The sequence below is a fragment of the Desmodus rotundus genome, chromosome 2, assembly GCF_022682495.2.
Source record: "Desmodus rotundus isolate HL8 chromosome 2, HLdesRot8A.1, whole genome shotgun sequence".
Lineage (NCBI taxonomy): Eukaryota > Metazoa > Chordata > Mammalia > Chiroptera > Phyllostomidae > Desmodus > Desmodus rotundus.
The window spans coordinates 86800900-86815766 of NC_071388.1; the positions used below are offsets into that span (position 1 = coordinate 86800900).

General features: G+C 41.5%; 1 protein-coding gene across 1 annotated transcript in view; it reads right to left on the reverse strand.

Annotated features, from left to right (window-relative positions):
- MYH15 (myosin heavy chain 15) overlaps positions 1–10302 on the reverse strand; it is a 139167-nt gene extending 128865 nt beyond the window's left edge. The window contains 6 exon segments of the mRNA XM_071220618.1: positions 1295–1322; positions 1967–2021; positions 2023–2124; positions 3507–3650; positions 6227–6333; positions 10215–10302. Coding sequence (XP_071076719.1) covers positions 1295–1322; positions 1967–2021; positions 2023–2124; positions 3507–3650; positions 6227–6333; positions 10215–10302 — 524 coding nt within the window.
- Positions 10303–14867: the final 4565 nt, after the last annotated feature.

A 14867-nucleotide genomic window follows, 5' to 3' on the forward strand; every position in this document is an offset into this window, starting at 1 on the left:
AACTGGCTCTGATTATAAATGCAATGAAAGTTAAATAATTTCAACCAGATAGTCTAAGGCAAGAAGGGAAAATTTTATGGTAAAGTGGAACTTATGAGGGAATTTGTAGGAGATGCAGACATTTCACTGTTTGGGAGAAGGGAGAGGACAGCTCAGGCTATAAAAACAGCATTAACAAAAATCTGGAAATATCAAAGACATTTATAAAAACAAGAAGCCTATGCCTTGTGGTCCTGTTAACAAAAAGCTAAAGAGTACCTCTGCTAATTAGAGATAGGTCTCCTCATTACCAGCTGTTCAACATTTTCATATATTATGGCCACCTCATGGCCAGGTCCAACCACCTCCCTCAGAAGAGGGCCTACCACTCTCTCTGTTCACCAGGCAGCTGGGCTTCAGACGTCCCTTCTACTTTTGGGAACCAGCTAACTTTGTAATGCGGGGAGAGCACAACAGTAAACTTACAGCCTCATCACCCAAAGTGTCGAAGGATCAAGGCCTGCCTTTCCCCATATGGAATTCCAGAAAGTAGCCTACCTTCTCTGCAAAGGGCTGAACTCTAACTGCCCTTTCGGCTCTGAGATTCTGAGATGCTGTTTTATTATTATTATTATTATTATTATTATTATTATTATTATTAGCATGGCTGAAGCGAGTGGAAAGCTTAATATACATGGTGCATCATCACTGCATAGGAAGAGCAGGGACTTGAGCATTTCATTCATAGCTGCTTGAGTCTCAGCCTATCCCCTCAGCCACTACGCTAACAGTTCAGCAGATTTTCTTCCCAACGAAACTAATGTACATATTGTATCTTTGCATGCTTTCCTTCCTTCCTGCTCACCCCTCTTTCTTGTCCACCCAAGCCCCACCATCTTTTAGTTCCTACTACTTAATGTACCTTGGCCTGCCCCAATCTGGCTGCTAAGATAACATATCATCTGTTCCATGGTAATCCCCACTGGATTTTCAGTCTCTCTGCCTAATTAGCCAGTCCAGAGACCTTTGAAAATTATTTGGGCAGGGAAGTTTTCTGTATCAAGAAGATGATTAAAACCAGCTTGTGCACTGTGGTTTCTAAAAGATCTCCTGAAATGATGGAGGCAGCCTGGCTGGCACCATATCTGGAGCAATTTCCTGAGTACCTTACTCTTTCCCAGAACATAGTCTGTATTTAAAGAGCAAACAATTCATAGACAGCAAATTTGTGTTTTATTCCTAGTGAAATGTAGGTGTCTGTTTCCATTGAAACTCTCACTGCTGGCCAAGGAGAAAAAGCAAGGCAAACACTTACGTGAAAACTACAGACTGATTCTCTTGATCTACAAAAGAGAAGAAAATGTCAGAACATCCTTCTGCCAGAGCTTTTATGTACTGGTGTAAACTTATTCAAAATTTCCTTGGTTGCAATTTGAAGTCAGATAATAAGGAAAGGGATTTGCTCTGTATACAGTTAGAAAAAAAATAATTAAATTGTACAGAGTAAAATAGATTTTTTTTTCCTGCCTTGTCTATGCCAGTCATAAGAACGTATGAATTCTAGGCCTATTTTCTTGTTCCACATACAAATAGCAACTGACTAAATGGTTGACATTTTTGCCATTTTAAGCCTTTTAAGAAGCATGGTGTAATAATAGCTACAGAAGAACTTCTTTATGCCAGAAACTCTAGCAGGCATTTTGTATAATCAAAGAGGCCATCTACAGGGGGTTTACTCGGGGCCTGCCACTGGGCCAACCATTTCAATGCATTATCTCACTTAATTTGATGTGTGAGCTAATCGTCCTCATAACCCTAGGAGGTAGGCCCTATTTTGCCCACGTTTTATCCAGAAGGAAAAAGAGGCTTCAAGTGATTAGGTAACTGTAAAGGCCATGCTCTGCTTACACTGCCTACGTGCCTCTAAGTGACACAGAAAAAGTAGATCAGATATTTTTATCTTTCATTTTGTAGGGCAGTCACTTACTGTGAAGCATATCCTGAAAGGCGTTACTGGCCACACCAAAGATGTGCGGGGGGGCCCTCTGATCGCCTCCTCCCTCTGTAGGCGGCCACCACTTCTTTCTGATACACTGGAAGGCACTTATAAGGGTTTATGCTCACACACAAGAGGCCCGAATACGTCTGAGGGAAGTTCAGAAAAGATTTCAGAAAACAGGTTAGAAATACTCCCAGGATTATCTGCCCTTTCACTGTCAGGTAACATTTGCTCAAATATTTATTTATAAAAGAACTGGAAGGGGAGAGCTTTTGGATTTTTGCAGGGAAGGGAGTTCTAATAGGAAGAGACAGAACCAGGTTAGAGTAACCAGGGGACCTGGGATTACCTCTTCCCCTGGGAGAATCTAACGGACTCCCAAGTCTGACACAAACACCTTTCAGACTGAGAAGATGCGAACTAATAGCAGGCCTGCGGATTCTGCAGGCATTTGAGGCCAGAAGGGAATCCTCAGCAAGATTAGGAACCTGATATTAGGCCCTGAGGGGGAACAGATCTTGAGAGTCACTCAGTCACTGTAATGTATTGTGGCCACAAAAGATAGGTCAGTGTCTTAATCCCCAGAACCTGTGAATATGACCTTATTTGGAAAAAGGATCTTAGCAGATGTAATTAAATTAAGGATCTCAAGATGGTATCTGGGTGCCCTTAAATCCAAGCGAAACACACACAGGAGAAGGTGATGTGAAGGTGGAGGCAGAGATTGGAGTGATCCAGCCACAAGAAATGCCAATAGCCACCAGAAACTGAAGGAAGCAAGGAATGATTCCCTGCCAGAGGCTCCACGGGGGTGTAACTCTGCTGATTTGATTTTGGACTCTGGCCCCTAGAACTGTGATAGAATAAATTTCTGTTGTGTTAAGCCTCCCAGTTTGTGGTAATTTTGTTACAGCATCCCAGGGACACATACAGTCACACAGTAAATCAGAGAGCCAAGGAGCAAGCTGGCTGGCTGCGTGTCAAGGCTTCCACAGTAATGGGTCCCAAATGCCATCATCTCAGCCTAATCTTCTCAGTGCTGCTTCTGCTGAATAGGTTCTGAGTAAATAAAAATCTCAGCAACCGACCATCTCCAATTTAAAGATGATTGAAAAAATTCCATTTTGGGGGGCACAAACAAGGTAGTAGGCACTGAACTACTGGCTTTACCTATATTCTTTTACTAAATTCTCCAAGCAGAGAGACAGGTATTATCCCACTCTACCGTAAAAGTGACTTCAGGAAGATAAGAAACCTAACACCTGGTAAGTGACTGAGCTGGCATTGGGACACTTGTCTATCAGGTTCCAATACCCATGCCTTTATTTTAGCAGGACAACTTCCGGGGAAAGATACTAATACTGACAAAATATAACTGGGAAATGCTAAGACAAGGATCCTTCCTGTGGGCATTCCTCAAAGGTTATCTCCATGTAACTAGGCTTAAATTTGATGGCGTGTTTCTCACCGGCAAGAAGGCTGGGACATTGCCGATACAGAGTTTCAGCAAGAAAGCCTATACACGAACATAGATCATCCAACGGTCGTAGCGCCTCCTCAGGGCGTGCAGCACGGAGGCTTCGCTGAGGTGAGTCAGCGCTGCCATGTCCTCAGTCATGTCAAACTGTGGAGGATTCATCTGCTGAACTTCCTCCTCCTCGACACTCAGACTCTACAGAGAGAAAAATTTAAGATTTACTTCCCTATATTATCTATGCTTATTTATTTTGCCATGTATCACAAAGAATATTCAGAATCAAAAGGATGCTTCATCAGAGGATGGGGCCAGGAGAGATTATAACAACCTTAATGCAAGAAATGGAAGAGCTGCTCCTCTTGCCCATGTGTCTTCCTTGCCCAAAGATGAAGTTTAAAAAAGCATTTTTGTTCAATCAAAATTTCCTAAATTGAAGTGCCCTAATCCCATAGCTCCTCACTGGCTCAGACCACCTCTGAGAGTGCCCACATTATAGTAAGTATGATTTGGTCCCTCAAGATACCTCGACATATCCAAGAGGTTTAGAAGAAGGAACCAAGGAGGCAAACTCATCCTTTCAGACTTAGCTCAAGACGTATTCTCATCCTCAAACCTTCCCCAACTCCCTCAGTTTGTTTTTGTAAAGTCTTTTACCATGTACACAACCTGTACTATCTTGATATTATGAACTCACCTATCTATCTATTATCTATCTATCTATCGATCTATCTATTATCTATCTATCTATCATCTATCTAACTTTTGTTAGTATTTATTTTAGGCTGGATTTACTCCTGGGCCATAATTTTTGTTTCTTCAGTTTTTTCTGGGGTATCTTTTTCTTCTGTGCAGCCTCCTCTTCCTGTTTAGGAACAACCTGCTCTTTTTCAGTAGGGCCCTCTCAGTGCGGCAGGGAGAGCTCGTGTGGGCGTACATCTGCCCACGAGTTCGGTAGGTTCTGTGCTGCATCCTGGGAGCTTTGTTCACCTGGATGTGCTCAATGATCAGAGAATCCACATCTAAACCCTTAAGTTCAGCATTATTCTCTAATTTTTAAGTTTGTCCAGCAAAAATTCAGCACTATTTTTGGGACCACTGACCTTGAGTCCAGCCCCACCATTTGGCCTGGGCACATCTACTAACCCTACCATTATAATGAGAAAATGGCACACATGGCTTCCGTGAAGTGACACCCTTCAGGGACTTGGTGGCTTTTTGAATATGCATATTCTTGGTGGCCTGGGCAATTTCACAAGCACCCTTAAATACAAAGATTTGAACCTCTTGATTTGCATGGTTTTGTGGGGTTTTCTGGGTCAAGTTAATAGCCAGTTATTTTCATAGATCACCTCTGGCTGCTTTCAGGAAGAGTTAACTTGTATATATTTTAATAATTGACTATGTTAGATTATTTCCCAGATAGTTTACAAGCACCTTAAGAAGACACTTTAATGTCTTCTTCTATAGTTGTTAAAGGACATATCACGATGCTAGGGACACGGTAGGTATTAAATAAATATTGATCACTGCATTAGCATGGGTATATTGCCACTATTTTTGCATAGTTGCTCTCAGAAGTTTCCTAACACCATTTCCTATAGCCCTTTTCCTTGATTAATAAATGTTGGCATCAGCTGATTTCAAGTTGGTAATAATTTCTTATTCAAATGTTCTCAAACTCTCTGTATTCTTAATCCAGTTTCCACCCACAGTCTTCTTTGACATTGTTCCAACAGTAATCCCCCTTTTATTTAGTCTCTTCAATCTTTGTATTATCAGGACTCCTTCTCTTCTGTAGAATACAACCAGTGTTCTTCCGTAAGTATTACTCTATACCCACTGGCTTTGTTGCCTCTGTTAATGTTACAAAGACCAGTAGTGATTGGAAGTAGAGTCACTTCTAACAGCAGGAAGAGGAAGCCTGGAGCCAGAGATATGCAGAGTGGGGCTTTGGGAATGGAACCTCCAATTTATGGTGGAAAAACAGGACAAAACAAACCATCTTTAAACTCCTCTTTCTATGTCACTAACATATTGCTTTCATGCTCTTAGTCCTAGGATTTCTTTTGAAAATCATAGTTATAAATAAACCACATTATATTTATAAATCACCTTAAATACTGTTGACAAGACAGTAGTTTCAGAGACTGTGCTCAGAAGAGGCAAGCCTCTCGCCTGGGTGCCTAATGTAGTTGAGTTGAGAGGGTTGGGACTGTTACAGCCTTACTACATATTCCCTCTATGACCCCATACAGTCTAGCTTGTGCCCCAACACTTGCCCTAACCTTCTTTATCAGAGGGCATAAGTGACCTCCTAATTCTGAAATGCAAGGCTTTCTCCAAGCCCTTAATCTCTTTCCCTCAAATTTGACATTTCTAGGCTTCTCTGGCACTGCTACTCTTATTCAAATCATGCTTCTCTTTCTTGATCCTATAAACACAATTTGCTTAATCGTTCCTTAGGTCACTATTCACTCCAGGGGCACCTTAAAAAACAAACAAACTTGAAACACTGATGACAGAAGTGAAAAAAATTGTGAGTTCCAGAGTCAATGATCTTTATCAATCAGTTTACTCTCATTTACTCAGTGTTAGTCATTAAATCTTTGATAGTAAGTGGAGAAGCTCTTGAAAGATGAACGAGGTTTCCCAAGGTTCTTAGTGGCATCTCCTTACCACAGGTTCTTAATTAAACTTTTAGAGAAAGTATTAATTATTTGGTTAAATCAAGAACCTAGTCATTCCTGAGATTTAAAAAATGATTCCTTTACCTTGCCATCCGTTGTTTCAACAATTACTTTGCCATCATCTCCCCTCCCTTTAACCTCGGCCTCAACATAAGCGCGCTTGCTGTCATGAATCCAGCATGTCTTCTTTTCTGTAGAGAAAAAACAATGGGTTATGTACAATATATGTCAGACACTTTCATACTGATAGGTATGACCTTGTTTTTTTTAATTCTGCTTGTTGACTTGAAATTGCCAATCTAGGTCATTGCAAAATTCAATAAAATCATGAAAGATCATCCTGAATACACCCACAGAATGACACTGTAGGAATAAGAAACATTTTGGCAAGCAGAGGCTGGAACATCACACACCATTTTGCTACCGGAAGGTTGCCTGACCAAATCTCACCCAGTCCTCCCGACCCCAGCACTTACCTCCTACTCACAACCCCAGATCCTGGGTGGTTGTCCTCATGCTCTGACCCTTCCCAGCTCCCCTCCAAAGAACCTTGCTTAGATCTGGTTACAATTTAGTAAAAATGTAGGTTAGTGGACGTGTCTGTCCTTCAGGATTTCTTGAGACCTTAGTTTTAATTTTGGAATGAAAGCCTTCCAACAGAATTACATGACAAAATTAGAGGGAGAAGTTTGAGGAGAGGAAATATGGGTTCCTTTGGCATGCAGCATAGCTGGTTCACGTCACTTTTCCAGGTACATTATTTTTCTCTCTTCAGGCCATGACCCACCCCTAAGCAAAGCAGCCCTCCACAAAGTGATTAACCAATAAGAGGTTTCTGGTAAAATGAGCCAGAACTCTTATAGATACCTGAGCCATCTTCTCAGGTTCTTTCCCACCTTAAGTAGATAGCCAGGGAAGATGAATAAGAAACAGACTTTTAAAGCAAAGTGAGTTTTAGCAGAAGCTCACAGAAGTCCCCTGTTACAGCTTCTTGAGTAGATAGGGGTAAGGGGAGAGGAGAACTTTTGGCTAGAAGAGGGAAACTTTGAACCCATGGCACAGGTGAAACCCTGCTGCAGCCAACTTTGTCACCACCACCACCCCTGGTTCACCACATGAACCACCAAAGCAAGGGAGGCCTCAGGCTGCAGGACAAGGCTCTCATCAGGGACAAACCTGGGGACAGAATGTGTAAGAAGCAGGTGAAACTGGGCAGCATTCACCCCCTTCTTCCACCATGCTTGTCCTGCAAAGAATTTTTTGCTCACTACTTTCTTGCCATCACCATCTACAACACTGTACTCCCTCCCCACCCCCGTTTCCCTGATTGCAACCAATTCACCACTAAAACTGCTGGGCCAGAGGATTTTTATATTGCCATTTGACTGATTTTGTGCTTGCTTCTACTTGTCATTTGCATTGTAAATACTGGGTTTGCATTGTATTTATTCTCTTGGTCTCTTTTTTTGCAAAAATGGATTTTGCTTTATGTTATTTCTATGAAAATGGCTTGTTTATGAAAAGCACCCATTTTGCATACCTTTTGTGTGTTTAAGGTAAGTACACTGTATTTTAAACCAAATGTTATCACTTGAAATAAACATGAATATCACCTGGCAGAGATTCCCTCCTTCCTTTTTTCTTTTCAGGAAAAGAACCAAAGAAAAGAGATTAAGAGAATTGTCCGAAGTTACATAGCTAATTAGTGGCAGTCATTAGAATACTGACTCTAGAAATTAGACCACCTCCCCCCTAAGTTAGAGCTCTTGCATTATCAGAGCATCCTTCCTCTATCTCATGTGCTTAGCTTTGTTCCCTCCATTGCTTCTCTCAAATATTGGGCTAATCACTTGTCTCTTAATTAGCAATGTTTTTATCACCTTTGGAAACAGTGGGAGAGAAAAATTTTCAGACAGCCTTACTTATCTGAGGCCCGGTCTCTGATAAGGATATTTTTGAAGATGAAATAAATGAACTCAGTCAACTTATAATACTTTGCATTCATAAAAAATTGCAGAGAAGGCAATGGAGACAGCAATGGATTTGAGTCAGGACACCTGGACTTTAGCTCTGGTTTTCCTAGTAACAAGATATAAAGAACAGTCTCATTTCTATGGGCTCTAGTTTTCTCATCTGTAAACTCAGGAGGTTTGACTACATGATTTTGTATTTTTAGATGATTAAATGTCTTTCCCAATATAATGGCAGCATGTGTTACTGGAGAAAACTTGAAAGTAGAGAAATGTATGAAGAAATTTTTTTAAAAATCACCCATGATGTACAGTAACTCAAAAGCCCCACTATTATCTATGTGAAGCATTTCTTTCAAGTCTTTTTTCTAGGATATGGATCAAAATTGGAGTAATACTATACTCAGTTTCATGGTTATTTTAAGTAGATTATTTACCTGTCCGTATATAAAAATCATTTACATTTTGCTTTGAGATGGTGTTTTGTCTTTATCTCCAAAGGCATGCTTCCTCCCTGACAGCCAGCAATTCTACTTTTCTTTCCTGGGTGTCTCCCTATTGCATAGTGTTTGTTTTTCCCATGTGTTGTCTCAGTTGGTCCTCATGGAGAAAGGTAGGCAGAGTAAGTATTATACAGCTTGACAGATGAGAAAACCCAGGCTCAGTAAGAAGTGATTTGCTCTACTTACACAGCTCGAGGACATCAAGGACAGGGAATTTGAACCCAAGACTACTTGCCTAATACTCTCATCACATAGATTTCACATGGCTTGAGTTCAAAAAAGCCTCCTAAATTATCTGCTAGCCCAGTGGGATGAAAAGCTTTTGCTGACACTTGTCTTTTTGCTGTTAGTACATTTCTATGAGAAAGAATAATTTGGCCAAAAAATTAATTAAAAATTATGTGCTTGTTATATGTTAAGTAATTATTTAGAGTGCCGACTGAGTCTACTAAATGTATCATTCAATTATCTCTAGTGCTTTGGCTCGATTATGATTTTCTCCCTGACATCACGACGGTCTTCTCCTTTGTTATCTAACTACCTGAGATAAGCTTCTGCATGACCAGTTCTGACCTCAGGGATAGTTCTGTTATTATATTTGATTTGATGGATTATAATTAGCTACTTTAAAATGCAATCACAGTAATGAAATTCAATGACTGGAAACTGGGAACTGATCCAGAGTTGGTCTGTGATGGAAATATAATGTTCTACATAACTGACTTGAATTCTAATTGGTCATATTAGAGCCTAATGTTGACTAAATAGGAGTACTAGAGCAACTCAGTCGGTATTTATGTTGCGCTACTGAATAATTTCGGAATTAAGATATGTAGGTGGCTTGATACTAGATTACACTATAAAACTGACTCCAGATCCCCAATTAGCTGAAATTCAGAAGATGGCCATGCAGCCCACAGATGGAAAGGGAGAGGGGAAAATATTTATTTAGAGATTTTCATGTAGCACTTAGCCTTTATCTTGAAGCTCAATCCTCATTAACCTTTGTTTTTGCCTGTAACTACCAAGAAATCATTAATCAGGGTAAGTTAGTCTCCCAATTATCTTTTGTTTAGTGTTTGGCTGAGTGACCCTACTGACCTAGAAAACATCCAGAGGCCAAAGTTCCAACATTAGTAAATTCAGAAGATAGCCAGAGACAGCCTCTATTTTTCCTGCCTCCGCAGAGTCTTTTCCTTTCTTCTTCACAGTAAACAAGCCCAATCTACAGTCTAAGTGTCAGTCCGGTCACTCTGCTCTGGCATTCACTGACAACTAAGAGATTTCTGAGAATGGCTTTATCTGGGGGTCCCTCCTGCAGATATCAGCATTGTAATTGTGCTCCCTGGAAGATAAAGCATGTTGTAGGGCCTGCACCTGGGCCACCTCCCAGCACTCCTCTTTTCTGCAAACCTCCATCCGTTCCCTGGATGCTCTGAGCTCCTCAGTTGCTCAGTCAGAGGTTCATAGATGTGGGTTACACCTCAAGCAGGTAAGTTAGGCTCTAGAACTGATGCGTCCTCTCAACAAATCAACTATCTCAATTGCCACCTGGAAGCAGTAAAATAAAGTGAAGCTAGCAGCCACCATGAATCTTACCATCAAAACCCTTGGCCTGTAGCAGAAGCAGCTCCACCTCACTCATTCTGAGGAAGGTCGCAGCCTCTCCAAGCTCTGACAAGTCCATCCTTCTTAAAGTGATTCACCACAATGCTAGGCCTAGAGGAAGCTGAAAGTGTTCCCTCTGCAGAAGATAGGTATTGGGAGAAAAAGGGGAAATGAGGCAGCAGGCACTAAAAAGTGGAACCATTCACTATAGATAGACCATAAGGGTTAAGCCTTCTTTTTAACTACCTCGATTCCTCCTCTCTGTGTCATGTCTCAAGTTTATGACAAAAACTGGACTTAAGAACAGCTGACCTAGCAGGGCCACTTTATCCACTAGGCATAGTGCCTGTGGCCCATTATACCTTTAGGGACTCAAAAAAGTATTTTAATTTCTTTTAAAATCAGAAAATATAAATATTTTATATGTATATGTATATGTGTGTGTGTGTGTGTGTGTATATATATGTATATATATATATATATATAAAATAATGAATCTAGCCTAGGTTATATTAGTTAGTCTTCATCACCAACTCAGCTGTAAATCCAATTTTTAGTGTGTTTTTTTGTGAAAGAAAATGTTCACAAAGATAAAAGTGCCTAGACTCCATGAGAATCATAATGCAACCCTGAACTGCAGACTTCTGACCTTAGCAGGTGAGAGACTGGGCCAGATGGAGAAACATCAAATTGAGGCCCTAGGTCCCCTGCTAGGAGTGGAGGAAAGGCTCGCAGGTGTCTAGATGCATCAGGGTAGATGGAGCATTGTAGCCAGATGGTGGTGACAGAGGGGAGAAGTTATTTTGAGAGCTGTTCAGCACTAGAGAGCAAAGGAATGAAAAGGTATCTCAGCAGAGATGAGTGTCTGGGAGCAGACGGAATATAAAACCCCTGGCAGACAGACATTCAGGAAGCAGGCCTCGGGCGCCGGGGAGGCACGTGCTGGAGGTGGGGAGCAGGTTGTGTGGTGAAAAAACTGAGCGGGTGTGAGTAGAGGAGTTCCTGAGCTCAAACATTTCCAGTTTTGGGGGGACTGGGCTGCTGGGCAAATCACCAGGGCTTAAGTAATTAATTGTTCGTTAACTATAGCAAACGCTTTACTTATTTTATAATTAATCTTCACACTGTCCATTTGGTAACATGGAGAAGCAGTGGTGTCTGGGCCACCATGCTTCAAAATGAGAGGTTATTCTTTCTAACTGACAAAAAAACAAAAGTCTTAGGCTTTGCCCTCTCTGCTCCAGCTTGCACAGCAAATATTATTAGCCCCACTTTACAGAAGGAAAGGTAGAGAAGGACTTGCCAAATTTGCTTAGCTCCAGCGCCCCACTCAAGGATTCATTAGTGCCATGGCCTGCCCCTCCAAAGTGGACTATAATCACTTTCCATCTCACACATGGGGGATAATTAACACCCCTAATAGTGTAATGCATTTCACTACACTTAATCTACTCTTTTCTTGTGGTGATGTGGGTGTATCCAGTGACACCATTTTCTGGGATCTAAGAAGTATGGTTTAAAGCAAAGACTAGTGGTCCAGGCTAAGAGTTATTTTTATCTCTGCCAGGAAATAGGCATGTGGCTTGTAGCAAATGACTTGTCCCCTTGAGGTTCAATTCCCTCACCTACACAATGCGAGAACTAGTCATAATCTATGGGGGCATTTCCCAAGGCAGACAGGCGAGAAGTTATTCAAGAGAAGCACACGCACAAATGCCCAGATGTGGCCCAGAGAGTAGCAATTCCCAGGGGAAGATAAAATTGATCTTTCTGCAGGCGAGCATTCAGAATAATAATGAGGAACACTTGAATAGATTGACTGGAGCAAGATGAAAACTCTCTGAAAGTTAGGCGGAGAAGTGTAGAAACAGACTGCAGGAAACATTGCAGACTGTGGGCAGGGACCCGAGGATAGCAGTATTTTAGGAAAATGGCTCTGGAAGCATATTCGTGGTGGATTGAAATAGGGAGAAGCTGTAGTCAGGGAGACATGTCGTGAGTCCATATTTGTGAGAGAACTGAGCTGTATCCTCCTCCTCTCACTCTGTGCAGCTTCCTGGTGGCCCGCACTCAGTAGACAGAAGGGCTCAGGAAACAGACTTTGGATATAGAAGATACTCATAAATGTGTGGGTATGTGTACAAATTTCCTGGACGAATACATGAATACCTAAGACATGGGTATCTAGGAAGTAGGAACAGGATACGGGTGGGACAAGGGGGCAGTTACCTCTCACTTTATACCATTCCGATCTGTTTCAATGTATGGGCATGTGTATGTACTTCCACAGATTTTTAAAAGTAGTTCTTAATATAACTTTCAAGGAAAAAACAATCACATCAAAGTACAGTGCACACAGCTGTGTGAATCCCTTTGCTAGTCTGGACCACTTAGCATACTTAAGGGATACAGGAAGCAGTATGTGTAGAAAGCAGCACTAGATAGGAGGACACTGCATGTGCCGGGAGCACAGAGGACCTGCCAACTGGTCGGAGGGAGGTAACTGGAGCCAATAAAATGACCCATCTGGGCAAACAAAGGATCAGAATCCTCCTTCCTACTCGGCCTCCTCCTGCATCCATTACCCAATGCCCCTACCATCCTCTGGGTCCCTTTAGTTTCAAGTTGTACATATGGCTTTGGAATTTTATAGAATAACACATTTGTCACAGCACAGTCATATCAACACCTTAAAATAGAAAATGAAAGAGGCCAAACTCCCAAAGAAGTATACAAAATTAACTTTGTCAGCAAAATAAACAAGAGGTATATTTTAATCATGATAGAGAAATATAGATGAATACTGAATTAAAGGTAGTTCTTTTGGTTTAGGGTTAGAGTTAATCTATATATTGAGAGGAAATTAAATTTGAGATTGGTACTTTGGCATCTTTGTCAAGAGATTCTGAGACCGATTGTAAACTTTTATCTGCTAGCAAATATATATATTGAAGAGGCAGAAGAGAGAAGGGAGCAGGCCTGGAAAGCTAGCAGAGGAGAGGAGGGGGTGAGGCACAGGGATGTCTGCACGTTGCTGTCACTTCCTCACATCTGGGCCCAGTGGTCCCTTTGAACATCCAGGAGCTTCGTTTGGTACTTTGTACAGGGATGACTAGGATCTGAGAGTCAGATAGCTATGCTCGTAAGTGTGGTGATCGGATTATTTACTACCCAAACCTGGACATATCTTTTCATACAGGAACACTTTTGAGAGTGAAACAGGGTGCTATTCAGAACCAAACCCAGACGACAGACATAATCTGATACCACCCAAGCACATAGAGAATGTGGACACTTCAGGCGTGAAGGAATTGATGACTTGAAATGACAATTTATAAATCAGCAATAAAGGTACACCTTTTGGGTGACAGCAAAGTTCAGATTACTTGTCTCCATCACTCACAGGGTACTTAGGCAACATTACTATCAGAAAGCTGAACTCAGAGAGAGGTTTAGATACTGATGGGCATTGTCGTTCTGTTCATAGCACAGCCAGATGGCTCCTCCTGCTCCATTCTAGCATTCACTTTTTCCGACTGAGTTCTGTATAAACTACCACTCTCCCATTTGCACTGACATGATGCAATTTCCAGGATTAAATATATCTTAGTTACCTAGATAGCAAGGTAAAGATGAGGAGTGGGAAGGCCTTATGTGGAAGGGACAGTTGAGATGTGAGCTTTTCACCTTGACCTGGAAAGGATCATGTTGGTCCAAATCTAGCTGCCCTTGATAAAAAATAAATTAACACCTGCCATTTAAGAGGTGACATCAGCCTAGGTGACCGACCCTCCTGGTAGCTGGGGTCTGAATCATTTGCCAGGACTTGGGACTTCCAATGCTCAAACCAGGTAAGTCCCAGGCAAGCTGGGACAAGTTGGTTATCTTACTTTTAAGTCTAAAGCATTGAGTTATTTTAAGAATAAAATCTCTAATTTAAAAGTTAGCTATTTTTATGCTGATTGTATTTTTGTTCTTCTCCCTCCCTCCTGGTATTTTGCAAAAAGCTTTTTGAAAATGCCCATCTATTCTCCCATTAAATATATGTTTATTGCCCAACAGTAATTGACCACATGGGCTGGAGGGGGTGTACAAAGGTGGGCATTATAACACACTCTTTACCCTCTTAGATTGATAGGTTGTGACTAGGTTTGGTATGTGGGGGAGGGAGTTCTTTGTATCTTAAAATATGGATACACATAAGCAAATTTGTAGAGAAAAATCTTCCCATTCTGGGGAGGGTCAGTGGTGGTCATGAGGCAGAGGTCAGAATAAGGGAGCCCAGGGAGAAGTGCAGAAGCCAGCAGAAGAGGTGAGTTTGTGCAGCTATGACTCCAGCTCACCACTCAGCTAAAACCTTAGTTTAGACTTTGTTATATTTTTCATGACACGAGAGGCCTTTTCGTCACATTTTTCTTTCACAGGCTCCTTCACTCCGTCATCTCTCCTGCTTGCCATTTCATCGGAAGGGTTCCTTTTTGACCCTCTTCCTCCCCCAGCATAAAACCCTGAGAGTCATCTCCCATTTCTCCTTCCCTCTCACACCCACATTCAACTGATCACCAAGTTCTGTCGATTCTGTAATTATCAGATTCTTATCCACTTCTAGCAGACACGGTTTAGAGTGCCTGCTGAGCCCACACG